This window comes from Lissotriton helveticus, chromosome 5_1 (assembly GCF_964261635.1).
Source record: "Lissotriton helveticus chromosome 5_1, aLisHel1.1, whole genome shotgun sequence".
In the NCBI taxonomy this organism is placed as follows: Eukaryota; Metazoa; Chordata; class Amphibia; order Caudata; family Salamandridae; genus Lissotriton; species Lissotriton helveticus.
Window position 1 is genome coordinate 539,608,712 of NC_136065.1, and position 18,492 is coordinate 539,627,203.

General features: G+C 40.9%; 1 protein-coding gene across 1 annotated transcript in view; it reads left to right on the top strand.

The window, feature by feature from the left end:
• The window catches only part of PCDH15 (protocadherin related 15), a 2,579,312-nt gene that overhangs the window by 2,187,308 nt on the left and 373,512 nt on the right, over positions 1–18,492 (top strand). The window contains exon 26 of the mRNA XM_078642873.1: positions 14,516–14,643. Within this exon, the coding sequence (XP_078498999.1) occupies positions 14,516–14,643 (128 nt within the window). The remainder of the gene's footprint in view (positions 1–14,515; positions 14,644–18,492) is intronic.

The following is an 18,492-nucleotide window of genomic DNA, read 5'->3' on the forward strand; positions in this document are numbered from 1 at the left end:
AAACTTCTTCAAGCCTTTAGTGAGACGTGCTGTAGTTTGTTGTGTGCTTTTCTGTGAAGCTATTGTGGTGTTGTGCAGACCATGAGGTAAGTGTGTCCCCTATCCTTGTTGAAAAGAACCAGGACTTTGTCAATTCTTCTGAAAAGTGTTTGAGATAGGAAGTGTCAATTAAGTGTTTCACTTTCTTTGGTGAGGAGAGAGATGACCAATCTATCTTGGCATTGAGTTCTTTCAATGAAAACTAAGCATTGAGAATAAATCCTAGAAATGTTTTATTGAGTATTAGCAGGAGGTTGAAGAAATTCATATTCTATCTGCATAGAGGAGGAATATTGACATGTTTGGGGCCTCTAGGGACTGCTCTGTGTGGTATGCTTTCTGGAATAAGAAACAACAACATATCTGGACTCCTAAGGTTGCTTAGATTCATCCGCTTCAAACATCTGGTATTGCATGCATTCGTGAGCAGTTGTTGTAAATATGTGTGGTAGATGCAGACACATGTTTTGATTAACAGTTCAATGGATGTCTATTCTGAATTAGCATGAGGTAATTACTCTGTGAGAGATGCTGAATTCTATAGTATCTAACAACTGAGTTTAATAAATGACCTGCTCCATCAGTAGAGCTCTGTGCTCAGTAGGCTCCAGCAAGCAATTAGCTGACTTTCATGAATAAGGGCTTTCATCTGTTAGTCGGCACTGGAGGGTTGCGAAATAGTTCAAGGCACTGGAGAGTTTATCACACAAGAAAAGAAAGAAGCTTGCAGGTGTGCAATCTTTAAAGAACACAGAAGAGCATTTAAGCAGCAGACATGGAAATATTTACTTAAGGTCATTCTTTGTAAGTAAATGAACAATTAATAAAGTCGAAAGTGATTAATAAATAGCTAAAGAAAACACTGGTATTAGAAATGCACGTTTAATCAAAAACGACTTTGAATGCATCAGTAGTCTTATTCAGAAGTAACTTGTTTTATGTAAACTGCTTGGTTTGCAGATACTTAGGTGAATACCAAAGTGAACTCCGAGAGTCGGTTTCATAAAGCTATTTATTTATTTTTTCAACATATGTGTACAAATAACAGCACTAATTGATTAAAATGTACACTTACAATTTACAAAGAATGAATTTACACTACAAACGTGTTTACTCTATTGGCCTTGCAAACGTTTCGTGTGATTTTATACCGGATGTCTGCATTACTTCGTTGGAATGTCATGCACTATTCATGATCACGATAAATTGTGAGGTTGTGGGTAAGCACAATTTTTCATTGCCCTTTTCATACCATGGATAGGTTTAGAGATTTACTCCTATAAAGCACAGAGGTAAATAATATTCAACAGTGAAATCAGCATGCAATACTCCCAAAACTAGTGAGTGTGAGAGTGAAGAGGTTTTTCCAAGGGGTGTAGACTTTTAAGGAGTTTCTCAACAGGGAATATGAATTATTTCATAGTGAAATACACAAAAGTTTCAGAAAAGATTACACACATTCCATGTAATCCATTTCACGGGTTATCTGGATCGGATGCAAGAGTATATCTCTGGTACAATCGTCATGCAAGATACATGCAGGTAACCGATTTGAGTAAAAAATGACTCTAAGCCGCAGCACACAATACTTTTACAATGCCCACAAGTCATTTTATGCTCAGGAGAGATAATTACACTGAAAGACCTAACCACCTGAGCACAGTATTTACGGAAAATACTTGCAACCCAAAATATGGGAATGATGCAGGATTATGCTTAGTCAAAATTGTGCCGGATATAATGCTATCCTTATCTTAATATCTTCTACAACAGATGTATGAGATGATTTTAAATAACTGAGGGCCTGATTACGGTGCCGGTCTTAAAAGCTGTCTGACCGGCGTGGTAGCGGGAAAAATCCGACAACTGGGGCTGGGGACTATCCGAAGGCCTCATTACGATACATGCACTGGAAAACTCCGACCCCGGCAGTCGGAAAGACATCAATTCTCACTGATGCAGTCAGAAAGCTTTCAACTCCGACCAATGCGGTCGGAAAGCCAGTGATTTCATATACGGCAGGAATGATGTGATCCACAACGGCATCAGAGTTTGTAGTAATGGCGCAGGTAGAGCAGCAACAGGACTTGTAAGGTAGGATCCATGGCATTCCAGTATGTCGAGAGGTGTGTGGAGTTGCTGTGCTGCCTGTCCCTCTGGTTCCTCCAACTCTGACAAGCTGGTTTAACCACCTCCGTCGGATGGCCTGATAGGTGCATCGTAATAGAATGGGCAGTCAGAGCAGCTTTCCAGCCAGCTGTCTATCTCCATTGGCTCCTTCTGTCACTGGCACAGTTGTAATATCCTGTCAGAGTCAGAATGACGGCGTTGGTCGGAAAACTGTGCACATTGTAATATTGCGATCGGGAGGACCGCTTCCGATGCGACCGCATCGATCTTTTCCAACTATGAAGGGATATTGGATGGCCCTTCCAAATTCCATCATAATCAAGCCCTGAATGCACAATTTTGAAAAAAGAAACTATTACTGGATTTCAGGGTGTGAGAAATTGGGGTTATGGTTGAGGGAGTGTGGACTCGTCTCAAGCAACTGCCACAATCTCTTTCAGCTTGACCAACAAAAGTCACTAAATTATCATATGCTTAACTTCTGATACTTTGGCACCAAAGCAGTCATGTTTTACCCATTCTGGAACCACTTTGTCAATATATTGATTTTTTCAAAACTGAAAACAGGCTGCAATGGCAAGCCTGAGACAAGTGTTAAAAGGCTATATTAATGGGCGGACAATTTTTTGCAATTACTTGTGCGCTGTTGTTGGACTGCTCGCTTTCATGTGTAAATATAAATGTGTTTGTATTTATATAGCGCCTTCTACCCAGAGGTCTCGTAGCGCTGTATTCAAACCGCTGTGGAACCCTTCCTGGCTTTCCTGTGAAATGTCCACTCCTGGGCACCCCAGAGGTGAAGCCAGGCATCCAAGCGCTGCTGGGGCCGTTGTGGAGATTAAGCAAGCTATTGCCCAGAGTCACAGAGTGGGACCATGATTAGACTAGGCACCGAGGCGAGAATTATCAGGTCTGGGGAAATCGTGTCCAAGAGCTGCCGAGGCAGGACTTGAACCCTGGTCCCGGGCCAGATCTCTGCATCAGGGTCTGCCGCTCTAACCATTGAGCCACGCTTCTCCACTCTGCCGCTCTAACCATTGAGCCACACTTCTCCACTACAGCATGTCCCTCGCTATTGATGACCCCACCACCCAGTCTTATTTTTTTGCTCTAAAAAAATTTATTATTGCTTTGAGGGTCTATTGGCTATTCACTTTCTCTTTCTTCCTGCCCTGATAACCAGAACAAGGTCCAACGGCTTACACTGCTTCTTTCTTCCTTCACTTATAAGCAGACATTTACCATGTGAAAATGTCCATCACACACAATGGAAAAGTTGAATAAAATGCAGAAATGCTCACTGGTGCTTTACCATATATGTGCACAATGGAAGGCCAGCTTTTCTTTGACAAATGTCATTTTAAGATGGTTGTTTTTCCATACTTATGAGGTAACACACCAGCAGCCATCCTAGAATGATTTTCTCATATAAAGAAAAAATATTCAGCATGGCTGCCCATGTATGTACTTGTATAATAATGCACCAGTGGCCATTTTCGACTTTCTATGATAATTCAAAAAAACTTGAAAATCACGTTTTTAAAAAAGAGAAATATTGTCTTTGCCAATGCTTGGTTATTTTGCTATTATTGCTATGGCGAGTCTTATGAAGAAAACAACAAATTTACCTTTACAGTATCGAGAGGGCAGCGGTGAATTTGGAAACATGTAGGCATGCACATTAGTTTTCTTCCCTGTGCCTCATAGTGTCTTGCATATGTTAGTATTAGAACTTTGGTATGTCACATCCATAGATTTGCACAGTTTGATTGCATGTAGTTGGGATGAACGGGACAGCTAAGCGGAGCTCCACTGCATCCAGTTGCCTCTTGAATATGCTTATTGCTGACAGTTCGTGTCTATACACCTGTATCTAAGCTTGGAGTGTGCTTGTCATGTCTAATCCTGAAGTGAATCTGACATGCTTCATCCTCTACAGAGCACATTCATGCTCGGTAGGAGTTCCGGTGTTATAGTCTTTTTATTCATGAGTAATTATTGTCTCTTAATGAGTCACTTAGGATGTACACAGCTGGATGTTAAGTTTTGAGTAGAACGTGGATACCAGTTTGTTAAAAGCAAACTTGCTCTTAATTACAATAATCTGTTAATAGCAAAAAATTGCAGTATATTCAGGGAACTTCAGCCACGCTATATTTAGGCCCTTAGGACATGACAAGTATAGAGAAAAAAGCCCAATCAGATGTAAAACTTACGTGCACCTATTCTTATGATCCTGAGATAAGTGACAAATCTACATTCCTATGAATTTACCAATGCATATTTTGCAAAGGAAAACTGTTTAAAATTTGCATGGGAGAATAGAGGTTAGGGATATGGAATATGTGCCTCTTTTAGATTGGCGAACACCCATCACACATTATTTCATGTCTGATCTCAATAACTTAATAAAGGGTAGTAGTTTTGCCCCAAGAAAAACTTTAAAGTGCGGCATTGGATTTTTCATTGTGTGACATTCGCACACAATATTTCTTTAGTACTAATAAAAAGAGCTTTAGCCATCTCTCTTTTACGATTTAGGGCCCCATTCCGATCTCGTTTGGAAAGCGATTGAAAGGCTTTATTTCGATACGTGAATATCTTAAAAGCAATACATTACAAAATACAATTTCAAGGCTAAAAAAAAATGACATGCAGTTATAATTCATAAAACAGTCAGATAAAAATACAATAAATAATTAAAATAGGATTAAATTGAAATGGAAAGCCTTTTTGCTCGAATCATCCAAGCCCATTTTAGGAATTTGGAGACGTTTGGAAAGCATACTGAATGACTCAGGTCAGGAATGCTTTCTGGATGACTCGGATTAGGAGACTCCAACCGAATGAGTACGATGCATTTGAATGCATCCGGATACGATTTGGTCAGGCTCCCATTGGCTTCAATGGGAGCCTGTGTTCCGAACGCGAGCACAGGCTTGCATTGACAAAAGTGATGGTTGGGGATAATATTGCACCCTGTGGTGGGCACCCCTTGGTGCCTGCCACACTGTGCATGGTTGGGTAGAGGAGACCCATGAGTACACCCAATGGCCCAATTCGGAGGGCCCCGGGTGAAGGGGGGCCAGCTACGGGCTGCTAAAGACCGATTCTGGCAGCCTTTTTGTTCCGGACAACCCGAATAGTTCATCGTACTTGCGCGGTTGGAAAACCTAGTCCATAGAGCTGTGCGAATTGGCTCCGAAAGGCTCTATCTCTCTGAATGCCTTCTGGAACCGATTTGATCAGTGCTAAGGATTTCCAGGCCTCGTGCTTGCCATTTGGAACTGTGAGCGATTTAGTCGGAGCAATGGCTCTGGATCAGGTTAGGCAAAGCCGAATACAATTCGGAGCCCGTCTGATCGAAATCGACCCCATAGACAAGAAGAGGTTTGGCCTGATTCACAAAGTCATTTGCAACTCTATCTTATACATGGAAATAACCTTTTTTATGAGTGCAACATCACTTTAGTAATTCACAGAGGTCAGTCTACTCTTTAAATGATTCCCATGTGTATAAATCTTGTCTGTTGGGTAAGGGGTTACATTGAGAAAATGCTCTAGAAGTCTCTTAATAATGATGAACAACTTTACTTGTTGGTTCTCAAACAATTTTCTGATCATTTCCCTCTCTGAAATATTGAGAGCGTTTTGCCTGCAAAAGGCAGAAGTAAATTCCTTTCCAGGGTGAAAATGCAAAGTGAGTGCCTTCCCAAAGGATCATGTTTCACTCAGTAAAAAATATTTTTCTTGCAGAGAATGAAACAGTTAGCAAGTGAGCCTTTGAATTTTCTCTGTTTCTCTATTTATTTTCTCCATGCAAAAATGTACATGTATGTTTTCACTGAGAAATCCAAATTTGCAAACCCTTTGCCAGGATTACAACTGGAACTCTGAGATTTAAGCTGCGTTTTTTGCTAAATCAAACCAGTCAGAAGGCTGCACCCTATTGCAGTATTAACCCCTAAACTTTAGCTTTTCCACCTTAAGTTCAGAGTCCTTTCTTGACTTTTGGGGTACTTTGCACTTAAGCCTTCATAACTTTTTTTGCATAAAGTATGCATGCCAATTTTTCAACAATCTACAGACGCTAAAGGTACTGAGAAAATAGACAAAACAGCAAAATTGTGTTTATATTCAGGAAACATGGAAAAAACTGTTACGCTACAAATTGTATGTTTATTTCTAAACGTGGCATCAACATGAGGTTTGCTGGAATTACCATTTTCCCAACTTTCGGGAACAAGCAGAATTTTACAAATACACAACTTTTTCTTTAATTCAAGAGGTAGTTGATTTTTCATAATTTCTGTGGTTTCAACTTGTAGTTTGTGGTGGAAACAGGTGTGAACCTCATGGCTTATCCTGGAAAGCAAGAGGTCATTTGTGTAGGTACTTCAAGGTTTTTGCAAAGAAATTACATTTTCCTATTACAATAATAACGAAAATGAGTATCAAAAATAGCCACTGGAGTCAACATTTTCAATATGATAATTTTTGTTTCAATGGCTGGTTTATAAAAGCAATATACTGTTATGTCTGATAGATACTTATGGGCATGAAGATCTATAGAGATTGTAGGTTCCCCAAAAATGTGCTAACAACTGAGCTACATCTTATAATTTCTATAAGGAAAAGTTCTGGAATCTCGGGAGACCCACAGGTTTCCTACCACCCAGTGTTCCCTCACATATTCCAATAAAAATGGTGCCCCACTTGTGCTGCTGGGCCTACCATCCAGGACAGGAAAGTCTCCTAAATGCAACATGGGTAACATTTTTCACTCAAAACTGACCCTTTTTTGCCATGTGGGTAGCTGTGGATTTTGCGTCTGGTCTCGGTCGGCAACCTGTAAAACCTACCAAACACAGACATTTCTGAAAACTCGACACCTTGGGGAGTCTAGGGTGGTATGATGTGCATGGCTTGTACAAGGGTTTCTTTACCCAGAAGCCCTTGAAATGCTCAACATTTGGTTAAAACATGTAGTTTTCTCACATTTCTGGTAGGGAAAGTTTGGGAATCTGTGGGTTTTCACACATTTCTCACCACTCAACATTCCCACATGTCTCCCAATATAAATCCAGCTCCACTTATGTGTGTGAGCCTAGCTCCCATGACAAAAAAGAGCTCAAAACACAACATGGACAGATGAAATATTTTCAACTCAAAATTAGCCCTTTTTTGCTTTATAGGTAGCTGGATTTTGGTCCTGGGTTAGGCTGCCACTCAAGGACACCTACCAAACCCAGACATTTGTGAAACCAGATAAGAGGGGGACTCCAGGTTGGTGTTTTCTTGCATGGATCCCCTGACAATTTCTTACCCGCAATGCCTTTAAAATTATTCCTGAAACCATGCCTTTACCTTAGGTTTCTGTATGGGCATCTTCCAGAATCTGCAGGCATCCGCAATATCCCTACCACCAGCTTTCTTACATTTGGTTGGCTAAATAACACTTTCACACTTGTGTGGTTGGGTTTAATGCTCAAAACAGGACTGAATCAAACCAGTGATCATTTAAATATACACAATGCAGTGGATTCACATTTTCATTGAGACAAGTGTGGGAACACTCAGTTGTAGGAATTTTCTTGTTCCCTGCAGAATCCAAATGTTTCCTCACAGAAATGTAAGGAAATTACATAATTTAAGCAAAGTTTGATGTTTGCAGGGAATTGTGGTTAAGAACCTGTTATAGGATCCATAAAAAGTAATTCCACCCTGGACCCCCTCTGGTGCCTAGTTTTAAAAAATGCCTGGGTTTGATAGCTTTCCTTGGGTGGTGTCTGAGCTCAGGCCCAAATGCCACAGCTGCCCCATCCACAAGTGCCTCCATGTTTCGTGTTGGAGACTTTTGTGCCATGGGTGGCAGGCCATGGAGTAGCATTTGTATTGGACAAAGAGTGGAAACACTGGGTAGAAGGAATTTTCTGGATACTTGCAGATTCTGTCACAGAGACATGAGGAAAGTTCATGATTTTGATGAATTAGTCAACATTTGATGTTTGCAGGATATTGTGTGTGAGTGGGATCCACACAAGTTACACCACCCTGGACTCCTCTGGGTGTTCTGTTTTCAAAAATGTGTGTAGTTGATAATGCTCCTTCAGAGTGCATCCACAACAGAAGTACATACTTATACTGGTTGGAGTTGGCACTACCAGTATCAATAGGGTCAAAGAGTAAGTTTTAATAACTGTATCAGAATATTGAATCCAACACTTAGAGGTAGTGAGTTGTTAAGTCATGTCAAGGCACCAACACTTTTAAGGTCCATTCACACACTTTTCATCCGCACTACACAAAGCCAATAATACCTCCAGCTTGGGCACAAAACACACAACATTCGCAAATAATATCAGTCAAGTGCTTATCACAGTCATACCCTGTTGGACTTGGCTCTTTCTTCATGGCCATCCCCAAGCTTAGTGCCTTCACCCTCCTGTTTCTGACCTTGTTTTCTGAACCTGTTTTTGTTTGCTCTGAGGAATCTACAAACATTCCCACTGCTAACAAGTACTAGAGCGTTTTCTCAAAACATGGTAAAATTGGTTTACACTCAGTTGGCATATTTAATTTACTTGTAGGTCTCCAATAATGTAGCACATCATGCGCTAAGGGCATTCAAATTAAATAATACTAGTGGGCCTGCCACACTCATTTTGCCACCCAATTAAGTAGTCCATTACACATGCCTCGGCCCTTCCATCACAGCCTGTGTGTGCAGTTTTAAACTGCCATGTTGCCCTGTCAAAATAAACTTTTTCCCAGGCTCAAACTTTCCTTTTTAATAGATATACGTCATGCCTCGAGTAGGCACTGATTAGCCTAGAGGGTAGAGCGCAGTGTATTAAAAAAGTTGGATATGTACTTTGAAGTTCTACATGTCCTGGAAATGAAAAACTCCAGGATTTCTTTTTCACTACTGCAAGGCCTGCCTCTCCCATATATAAAAATGGAGTTACCTTATTACATTAAAAAAGCTGTAACTTCCAATTGAAAGCAGGAAGAAAGGTTGAGTTTAGTGTTAAACGAATTGTTGTTAAAATCCCTCTTTAATTGTAAAGTCAGATTTTAAATAAAAAATTGAAAATGATACTTTTAGAAAGTTCAATATACAAAGTAAGACCCCTATACCATCTATACGTTAACTGTACAAGCTGCGTGATTATTTCAATGTTTGTGTGTGTACATCAAGGCAATGCTTATTAGTATATCTTGATTCATATGTATACTATATAAGGCTGCAGGTACAGACGTGTGAGGATATGTATAAACGTTTGCTTAAATAAATCTTGCCTATTGTTGGTAAGAGCAGGCACAAAATAATCACACAGCCTGTATAATTAATTAACATATCGATGGTATAGGGATTGTACTTTGTATATTGAATGTTTATGGATCCTGCCCACTAGAGCCCTAACAGGATCACTCTGCATCAGGAGAGACACTTTTAGAAAGTTGGGCTTTTCTGCTTTGGGCATTTGGTGCCTGCAGCCTGCGTCTAGGTCACATGAATGGGAGCAACTGACTTGGGCTTTGTATATAAATCCTAGACAGCCATACACAATAGGGAGCATAGTAGTGTCTGGATGGGCCATCGCTGGCAGGACGGGAGGGCACAGTCCTTCTTACAATTGAATATTCTATTTCCTGCCACCAAATAAAGGGCTGCATATTCCCTGCAGTTATTCTGGAGCCAGGCTGGTGAATCAGGAAGCCTTGGGACTTCAAGAGGAAACCTCTAAAAGCTTCCCACACCTTCAAAGAATAACCAGTTATAGCTATTGGACCTCAGAAACAGTTCTTCAGTATACTTATGAACCTGTGGGGACTATGCCTGGAAGGACTGCTCTGCTGCTGAAAGGACTACCACTCTGCTGGACTACTGAACTGCTAACTTGCTGGACTATGGCCTTGCTGGACTATTGCCTCCTGGATTTCTGCCCTCTTGCCTGAATCAGAGGTATTTGGACCTGTACCTGAACCCAGGACTCCCAGAGTGACTCCAAGGGTTAGTACCCTGGCCTCCTGTTCAGAGCCAGAGATACACAATAGACTCTCAACCACCAGAACCAGCACCCAGATTCTGCTGGAGCAAGCCCCTGATCCCCAAAGTCATGCACTTCAGGTCCGGGACCCTTGGTGTGGCCTCAGAGAGGCTCAATTGTAGCTTTTGGGCTCTTCGTGACATGAAATAGGGCAGTTGGCCCCAAACCCTTGCACAGCCCACCAACGCATAGTTCTGCCATCCCGACCTTTCATGGTACAGCGTTGACCGCTTGCGGCGAGTGCCCCTGCGAAGCTCTAGCCTGCCCGTTCACAACAACGCCAGGATCTTCACCCTACAGCAACAACCATCTGTGATGCCAGGCCTGCTCTTCATGCTACATCTATGACAGTCCACTTATCTTCTTCACTCCTCCGCAACCCTCCTTCACTCTGAACAGGACTCTTTGCACTCGACTTTTCAGCAGGATTAACCTGGCCCCTGTATCCGACTTCACTTCATCATGTTCAGCTTTATCGTGTGACTTTCTCCTGCTCATGCAGGACCAGATAGCCACGAGTGTCGCTTTGAGCTTTTTGGTGTTATTTTCACTTAAGTATTTGATAATGCATATCTCTGGTTCTACAGATTGGATTTTAAAAATTTTCGTCTTGTTTTATTAACTAGATTTTGCTCTATTTTTCTAAACAGGCAATTATTTTCCGGTTGTGCTTTCATCATGTTACGGTTTGAAATGCATCATAAATACTTTACACATTGCCTCCAAGTTAAGTCTGAATGCTCTGTGCCATGCTACCTGAGGAGTGAGCAAAGGTTCATTTGGGGTTTGTTTATGAGTTCACCCTGACAAGGATTGTGTCTACTGTGTGAGAAGGGTTTCACCCCCATCAACCAGTAACCCAATTTCTTATATACGCCCATAGGACGGAAACACCAATCACACTACTACTGTGTAACCAGTCATCAGCCAAATTACATACAAATGTCTAGCAAACCACCGCACACACACTACCACCCATCAGCCACACATACCACTAGCCAACCACAGTACCTACCACCAGCCTACACCAGTACATACCGCTAGCCAACAGCCACATGTTCTGCTAGCTAACAGACGCACATGCTACCAGCCAACAACCACATATTCGACCAGCCAACAGTCACAATACCACGAGCCGACAGTTACACATTCCATCACCCAGCAGTCACACGATTGCGGTAACACCAGCCACAGTTGGGGGTCAGTGCCTTCACCAGAGTTTCATTTAAACCTTGATCATCTGCCTTCTACTACATGAGATTCCTATGAAAAGCCCCTAGGCTAAGCTTTGAATACCTGTTCTTGTCTGTCTTACTCAAATTTCTAATAATGTGAGAGAGCCAGGTTTACCTTAACGGACGGCTCACTGTGGCTGACTGATTAGGCTCAGAAACATTTTTTTTCAATTGCCCCCAGCACACTCACTATACTATATACAGCTTTTTCCAGTGTGTGGAAGTATGATATGGGTGTCTGAGGAAGCACCTGGGGTCCATTCCTAGGACAGAGTGAGAAAATCTACCTTTTAAAATTTGGCTAAACATGCTGAAGAAGACTCCACTAATTTCGCTTGAGAGCACTTCCAGACAGCCTAAAGGTTTTAGGGTTTGGTGGAAAGGGTACTCAGTCAAAACATGGAGCCAGATTTATCATGTGCTTGCATTGGCACGCAAGGAGATGCAAGGCAATGAAAGCCCTTAATTCATAGTTATCATGCCACACAGAGCCACCCTGAATGCCTCTGTGGCTCTGTGTGGCATAGTAAATCTGGAATAACACAAGTCAGTGCAAGTTGCTGTGCTTTCAATACTCTGCATTGGGAAGGGGTTCCATGGGTTGAGCATGGATGCTCCCATGTATCGACACATGGTTTTGCTGTATATCCAGATTTACTAACACTAGTAAACCGAGGAATGCATCAAAATTCTATACCTTACCAGGTAAGGTGTAACAAGGAGAAACATGTTTATTTCTCCTTGTTACTTCCTCATTCTATGTGTGCTTAATTATGCAGCACGCATAAAAAGAAGGCACGCTTCTGGGGATTGTTTTGTCATGGAATGCGTCCCTTCCTGCACAAAAACAATCCTGCCTGTAAATCGGACACTGTTACAACATGGTACAAGGTTGCCTGTCATGGTGCTAGACTGCACTGAGCGTGCCAGCACAAGGAGAGAGCAGGAATGCCTTGTATCATAGCAGACATGGCAAATTCCTGCTCTCGCTCTTTCATACAATGCAGTGCTGCAAGTTTTACTGTGTTGCATGACATTTTAGTGCATCTGGCCCTTGCTGTCTGCCCTGTCCCCTGTGCAATGCATTTGATTTAATACATATGTAATACGGTGGACAGCACACTTGCCACATTTTGACATAGGATAAATGTAGCAAGCAGACAAAAGTAAGCTCACTATGTGCCTCTTGCCTGGAGTCAGTAAAGACACAGTATCTCAATTAACATTGAGGGAGAACAAATCGTGGATTGGAGTTCTTTCCAATTTGGATAGAAGAATGTATAAACCTAGATACATATTCAAGTAATGGGCCATAAATGAATGTATCCATGAACAGCTATTTGGTGCAGAAAGTAATTCTTAATCTGTGTGCTCCACTTCAATCATTTTTAGAACTTCAATTTTGTGTGGTACAAAGTGAAGTATTTGAAAAACACAGGCCATGATGAGATAAGGCTGTTAGGACAATAATATATACTCTCCTGCCTCTTCCCTTGCCAAGTGCAAACTCTGCACCTGAGAGATCGGCAACTATTTTTGCTCCGGTGCAGTAATGTGGTTGGTAAAGGGACGATCCTGCAGCATTACAATGTCTTCCATTACAGATGAAGTAAATTCTACTTCTTCAACAAAAGAAAGACTTTCAATAACAGCCAACTGAGAGTCGAGGAAGACAATTAGTCTTCCTTTGGTGGTTTGCCTAGAAACAGTGTATGCATTGTATGTTACCTACTGAATCGGATGAGTATCCAACTTACTATGATGAAGAGCATATATTTCCAATCATGAAAACAGTCTAATGCAGCGCAGCCTTTTTAGCGCATAGTGTGGCGCTCAATAACTTTGAAAAAAAGAAGGATTCTCTTATCCACAAAATATTTTTTTTTATCTTTGTATCAAGGGTGTTTGAGTGTATTTAATTTATATCTTTTTTCTTCCCAGTGATTAATGAGTTACCCTCCATACACACAACATGGAGAAGCTCCTTTAACGCCATTATTTCATTAAAAACCTTCTCAATGTCCTCACATGTGAATAATACCAAGGCCACCAGAGTTCAAATCTGTGTGTGTTAGTCTAGCATAGATTTTGTACTCAAGGAATGCCTCTCCAGTTCAAAATATGATGTTTAGACTATCAGTCTTTACTACTGTGTATGTGCATTGTACACTACAGCACTCATGCAAAGTTATAAAAATTTGTAGAAAAGAAACCTTTTAATATAATTTGAGCCTGCCTCAGAGAGCACAAAGCTGTGTCTAAAAATATTGGAAGATACGGTATTGCATTAAAAAGATCTGTAGTTGCATGAATGAGAATACTCATGTACCGCTCGTGGGAACACCCTCATGTTGAAAAATAACAAAAGTAATGAATAGTACTACTTTGCGCTACATTTAGACACATTTCCAGTACAAAATAAGTTTTGAACTGGAAAGTTAATCCTATATCCCCAAAAAGGTTTTTGTCACCTTTTGTGCCTTTTCACTGGTGCAAAGAGTTGATAAATCTGGACCAAAGTTTCCAGGGTTAATTTTAGCTACCCGTCTACCCTGGACACTACCAACACCAAAAAAAAGGATGCCCATAATTTGTTTGTATTTGCGAGGACGTTTTCAGAGATATTTATGTGGACCATAGGATCAAGGGGAGATTATGTCTGTGGAAATTCAACTTTAGGTGATTTAATCTGTGATCTTTAGTCTTCCTTTATCAATCTACAATTCCGTCACGCTTTTATTTTCTGATGGTTATTTTAGTAAAGTAAAAGTCCACATTTGTAAAGCGCACAATCACCCGTAAGGGTCTCTAGGCGCTGGGGGGCCGTCAGGAAGATTAAGCGAGCTATTGCCCAGAGTCACATGGTGCTGGACTAACCTGCCGCCGGAGCCGGGGATCGAACCGTGGTCCCCAGATTCCAGCGTCAGTCGCCCTGGCCGCGGCGCCACACCTCTTCCACGAAGAGGTGTGGCGCCGCGGCCATTTTATATCTGCTGCTGATAAATAATATATACTGATTATTAGTTTATCAATTAAGATATCTTTGCCCTTTTTCAGGTAATACTGCAACAGTATTTGTGGATGTTCTGGACGCGAATGACCATGCACCAGTCTTTTCAAAGAACATATACTTGGGAGGCGTGTCCGAAGATGCTCGAATGTTTTCTTCTGTACTGAAAGTTAAGGTAGGCAAATTAATTTGTGATTAGAAGTTAATAAGAGTATTCTATCATGCACAGATTAAAATAGTCAATGATTTTCTCAAACATTCACGTACTTGCAAACAATGTGCTGACGTAAAATGTTTTTGTAAATGTAGCTAAGCTTGGGTTTTGCTGCGATCACAGAAAAAAAATCACTTTACATGACTAAAGTATTATGACATTTCAAAGCAAGACTTTTACTGTATATCCTTTAAAAAAATCAGCATGTGTAACAGTTGAAAAATATATATATATATATGAAAAAACCATAGGTTTCAGGCGTTATATAGTTAGGAATTAGCTTTTAAAAAACCTTTGAAATTCACTCAAAAAACTATACGTTTTAGGGGTGTTATAGTTAGCTGGACATTTCACTCATACAAAACCATTGAAATTGCTCCTATATAGTTAGTTGTACTAACTATATTTCGCGCACCCGCAATCCACTGCTGATGATGTCACATATTAGATCATTCATGACATGGTCAGTGACATCACTGATGACATCTCAAATGACATCACTGATGACATCACTGATGACATCATCCAGTGAATGTGGTTTGCTTCGTTAATTCAAATATGCATTATATATATAGCAATTTGCATTGAAGAATGAGTGGATATATATAGATAAATATTTGGATGGAGGATTTAGTAGCAGTGTAATTGACTGTTTACTTGACCAGTTTATAATGTCTCACTAAATATAGTGGATAGTGACTAAACTGTGTGAATATCTGTATCACTTTGTCAGTTGTTGTGTAAACTGATTCTACAGTTGGTTACTAGCTATGTGGAAGTCTATATCAGTTATTGATTAGTTAACTGAGTATTTGAATGGGAGTGTGAAAGTGTGTGTGGTTCGGTGGGGTGTGTGTGACTGTCCAAAGATGTGTGAATAGTTGATTCAGTAGATATATGAAGTTAAAACTACATGTTCTAACAGTTTGGGTGAGTGAATCTCTTTATGGGTGTGGTGATGAGCAAATATATTTCTCAATAGTACACTTCAAACAAACTAGAAAAATAAAAGGCAGTGTATGTGTCAGTTGTTGTATATAAATAAGTATACATAAGACTCAATGATTGTGTGAGTGACTGTATGGATAACTGTATACTTGTAATATTGATTTTATAATTCACTAAGTATGACTTACTATCTAAATGAATAGATGAAGTGGTGTTTGTATAAGTGTTTTGCTAAGTAAATATGTAAGTATGATCCATTGTTTGCATAAGTGAGTAGGACTTCATATGTGAATAGGATGTGTACTGTTGTTTAATGTCGATATAGGTGTATAAGTATTTTTGATAGTGTTCTATTGTTCATTGACAGCATGTATGAGTAAATCCACAGGTAAGTGATTAGATGTGTGTATACAGCTATGAATCACTGAGTGGATTTTTAGATACTTGTATTGCTGTGACAATGGATTTAAATATGATACTCTGTATTTTACAAAGAGTGATGAAAAATTGTAATAGTGTATGAAAAGGTGTATGTGATTGTCACGTGGATGATGTCATCAGTGATGTCATCAGTGATGTCATTGTAATGTCATCAGTGATGTCACTGACCATGTCATGAATGATCTAATATGTGACATCATCAGCAGTGGATTGCGGGTGCGCGAAATATAGTTAGTACAACTAACTATAGAGGAGCAATTTCAATGGTTTTGTATGAGTGAAATGTCCAGCTAACTATAACACCCCTAAAACTTATAGTTTTTTGAGTGAATTTCAAAGGTTTTTTAAAAGCTAATTCCTAACTATATAACGCCTGAAACCTATGGTTTTTTCAGTGAATTTCAAAGGTTTTTTAAATGCTAATTCCTAACTATATAAGGCCTGAAACCTATGGTTTTTTCAGTGAATTTGCAAGGTTTTTTAAATGCTAATTCCTAACTATATAAGGCCTGATACCTATGGTTTTTTCAGTGAATTTGCAAGGTTTCTAAATGCTAATTCCTAACTATATAAGGCCTGAAACCTATGGTTTTTTCATTGAATTTCGAAGGTTTTTTAAATAACAATTTTTAAATCTATTAATTGTTATTTTTTTTATAGTGATTTACTACATTTTTGCAGGCAGGTGTTCAGAGGGCAAGCCCCCTTTTTACAACGTTCTGCAGCGCAACCCCTGGCACGTTTGCAGAGGAGGAACTAATTCCCCTTGCATACTGGGGGTCCCTGGGGGGCAACTAGCCCACCAGGAGCCTCCAGTATAAGCCAGGGAGCTGCATTACAGAGAGGTGTAATGAGGCCACACCCTTTTTTACACCTCTCTGCAACGCAGCCCCCAGGCGTGTTTGCAGAGGGGGAACTAATTCCCCTTGCATACTGCGGGTCCCTGGGGGCCAACTAGCCCACCTGGAACCTGCAGTATGCGCCAGGGGGCTGCATTGCAGAGAGGTGTAATGAGGCCACACCCTTTTTTACACCTCTCTGCAGCCCAACCCCTGGCGTGTTTGCAGAATAGGAACTAATTCCCCTTGCATACTGGGGGTCCCTGGGGCCAAGTAGCCCACCAGGAGCCTCCAGTATGCGCCAAGGGGCTGTGTTGCTTTGCCCCGGGGGCGGCGGTCCCCGGGGCAGTGTTGGGGGGATTGTGGACCCCCCACACTGCTTTATCACTATGCCGCCGCGATTTGGTCTCCCCGGGGGGTAATTTAAAAAAAAAACAGACCCGTTTTTTAAAAAAAGAAATGTGTGCCTTTTTGGTCCTTGTGGGACCACCTGGGCAGGCCTAGGGGGTCAGGGTGTATCTACCCTGCCCCCTCTTTGTGTTCTTCACGTTTGTTTTTCTGCTCGCTTGTGCCTCGGTCTATCTACACGCACACATATACACATATATATATATGCATATATATGCATTTATATATATGTATGTGTATATATATATATATATACATACATATATTAACATATATAATCTGCATATCTATATAAATACAAATATAAATGCATGCGTACATATGCCTATATGCATACATATGCATGTTATTTACATGAAAGTTTGAAAAACACTATTAAAAGCAAAGCTAAAAAGCCACCTCATTACAAACAGAATGGCTTTAACTTAAACGAGGGCGAGATCTATTGCATTTTCAATGCTTGTTTACTTTGGTTCCATCACGAAGGCATTCAGATGAGACACACATTTGCCATAAATTCTGAATGTTAGCACTCTAGTTGCTCATTATATCACTGTAGTAAAGCTACTGCTCACCAGGGACGTCTGCTGCTGGTATTCAAAGTGCATGTTTCAGTCTGCATGTCAGAATTATTTTAATGAAATAGAAGAGGATTTTGAGAAGTCACTCAAAATGTGCCCTAATTTTTCTTTCTGAAGCACTAATCATACTTTCTATGGCAAAATTAACCCCCTCATTTTGTTCCTTTTTAAATTAAATGTTTTCAGACTTACCACTTCATTCTCAAGCCTCCCCACATTGCCCCGGGACCACCACCTCCCTGGGTCACTGTTTATTTATGGTTCGGCCCCCCAGCCCCGGGGACCAATGCCTAACTGGGGCTTTCCAAAAGATGGGTGCGGGTAATACGGCCCCCCTCCAGGAGCCCTTGATGGCCCTGGGGACCGCCACACCCCAAGGCCTGCAATGTCCTGGTGTGCCCACCCCCAGGACATTGCTGTCTGCTATGGCAAGGCAGGAACCGTGCGGCTCCCACCCTGTCATAGCAAACTTCTGCTTTGGTTTTTGGACATAAGAGCATCTCGCTACCACAAACAAAAGAATAGATTGCTTTTGCACAAGGAGAGCTGCATATCAGCAGCTCCCCTTGTGCAAAAGCAATGCCGGCTCCCGC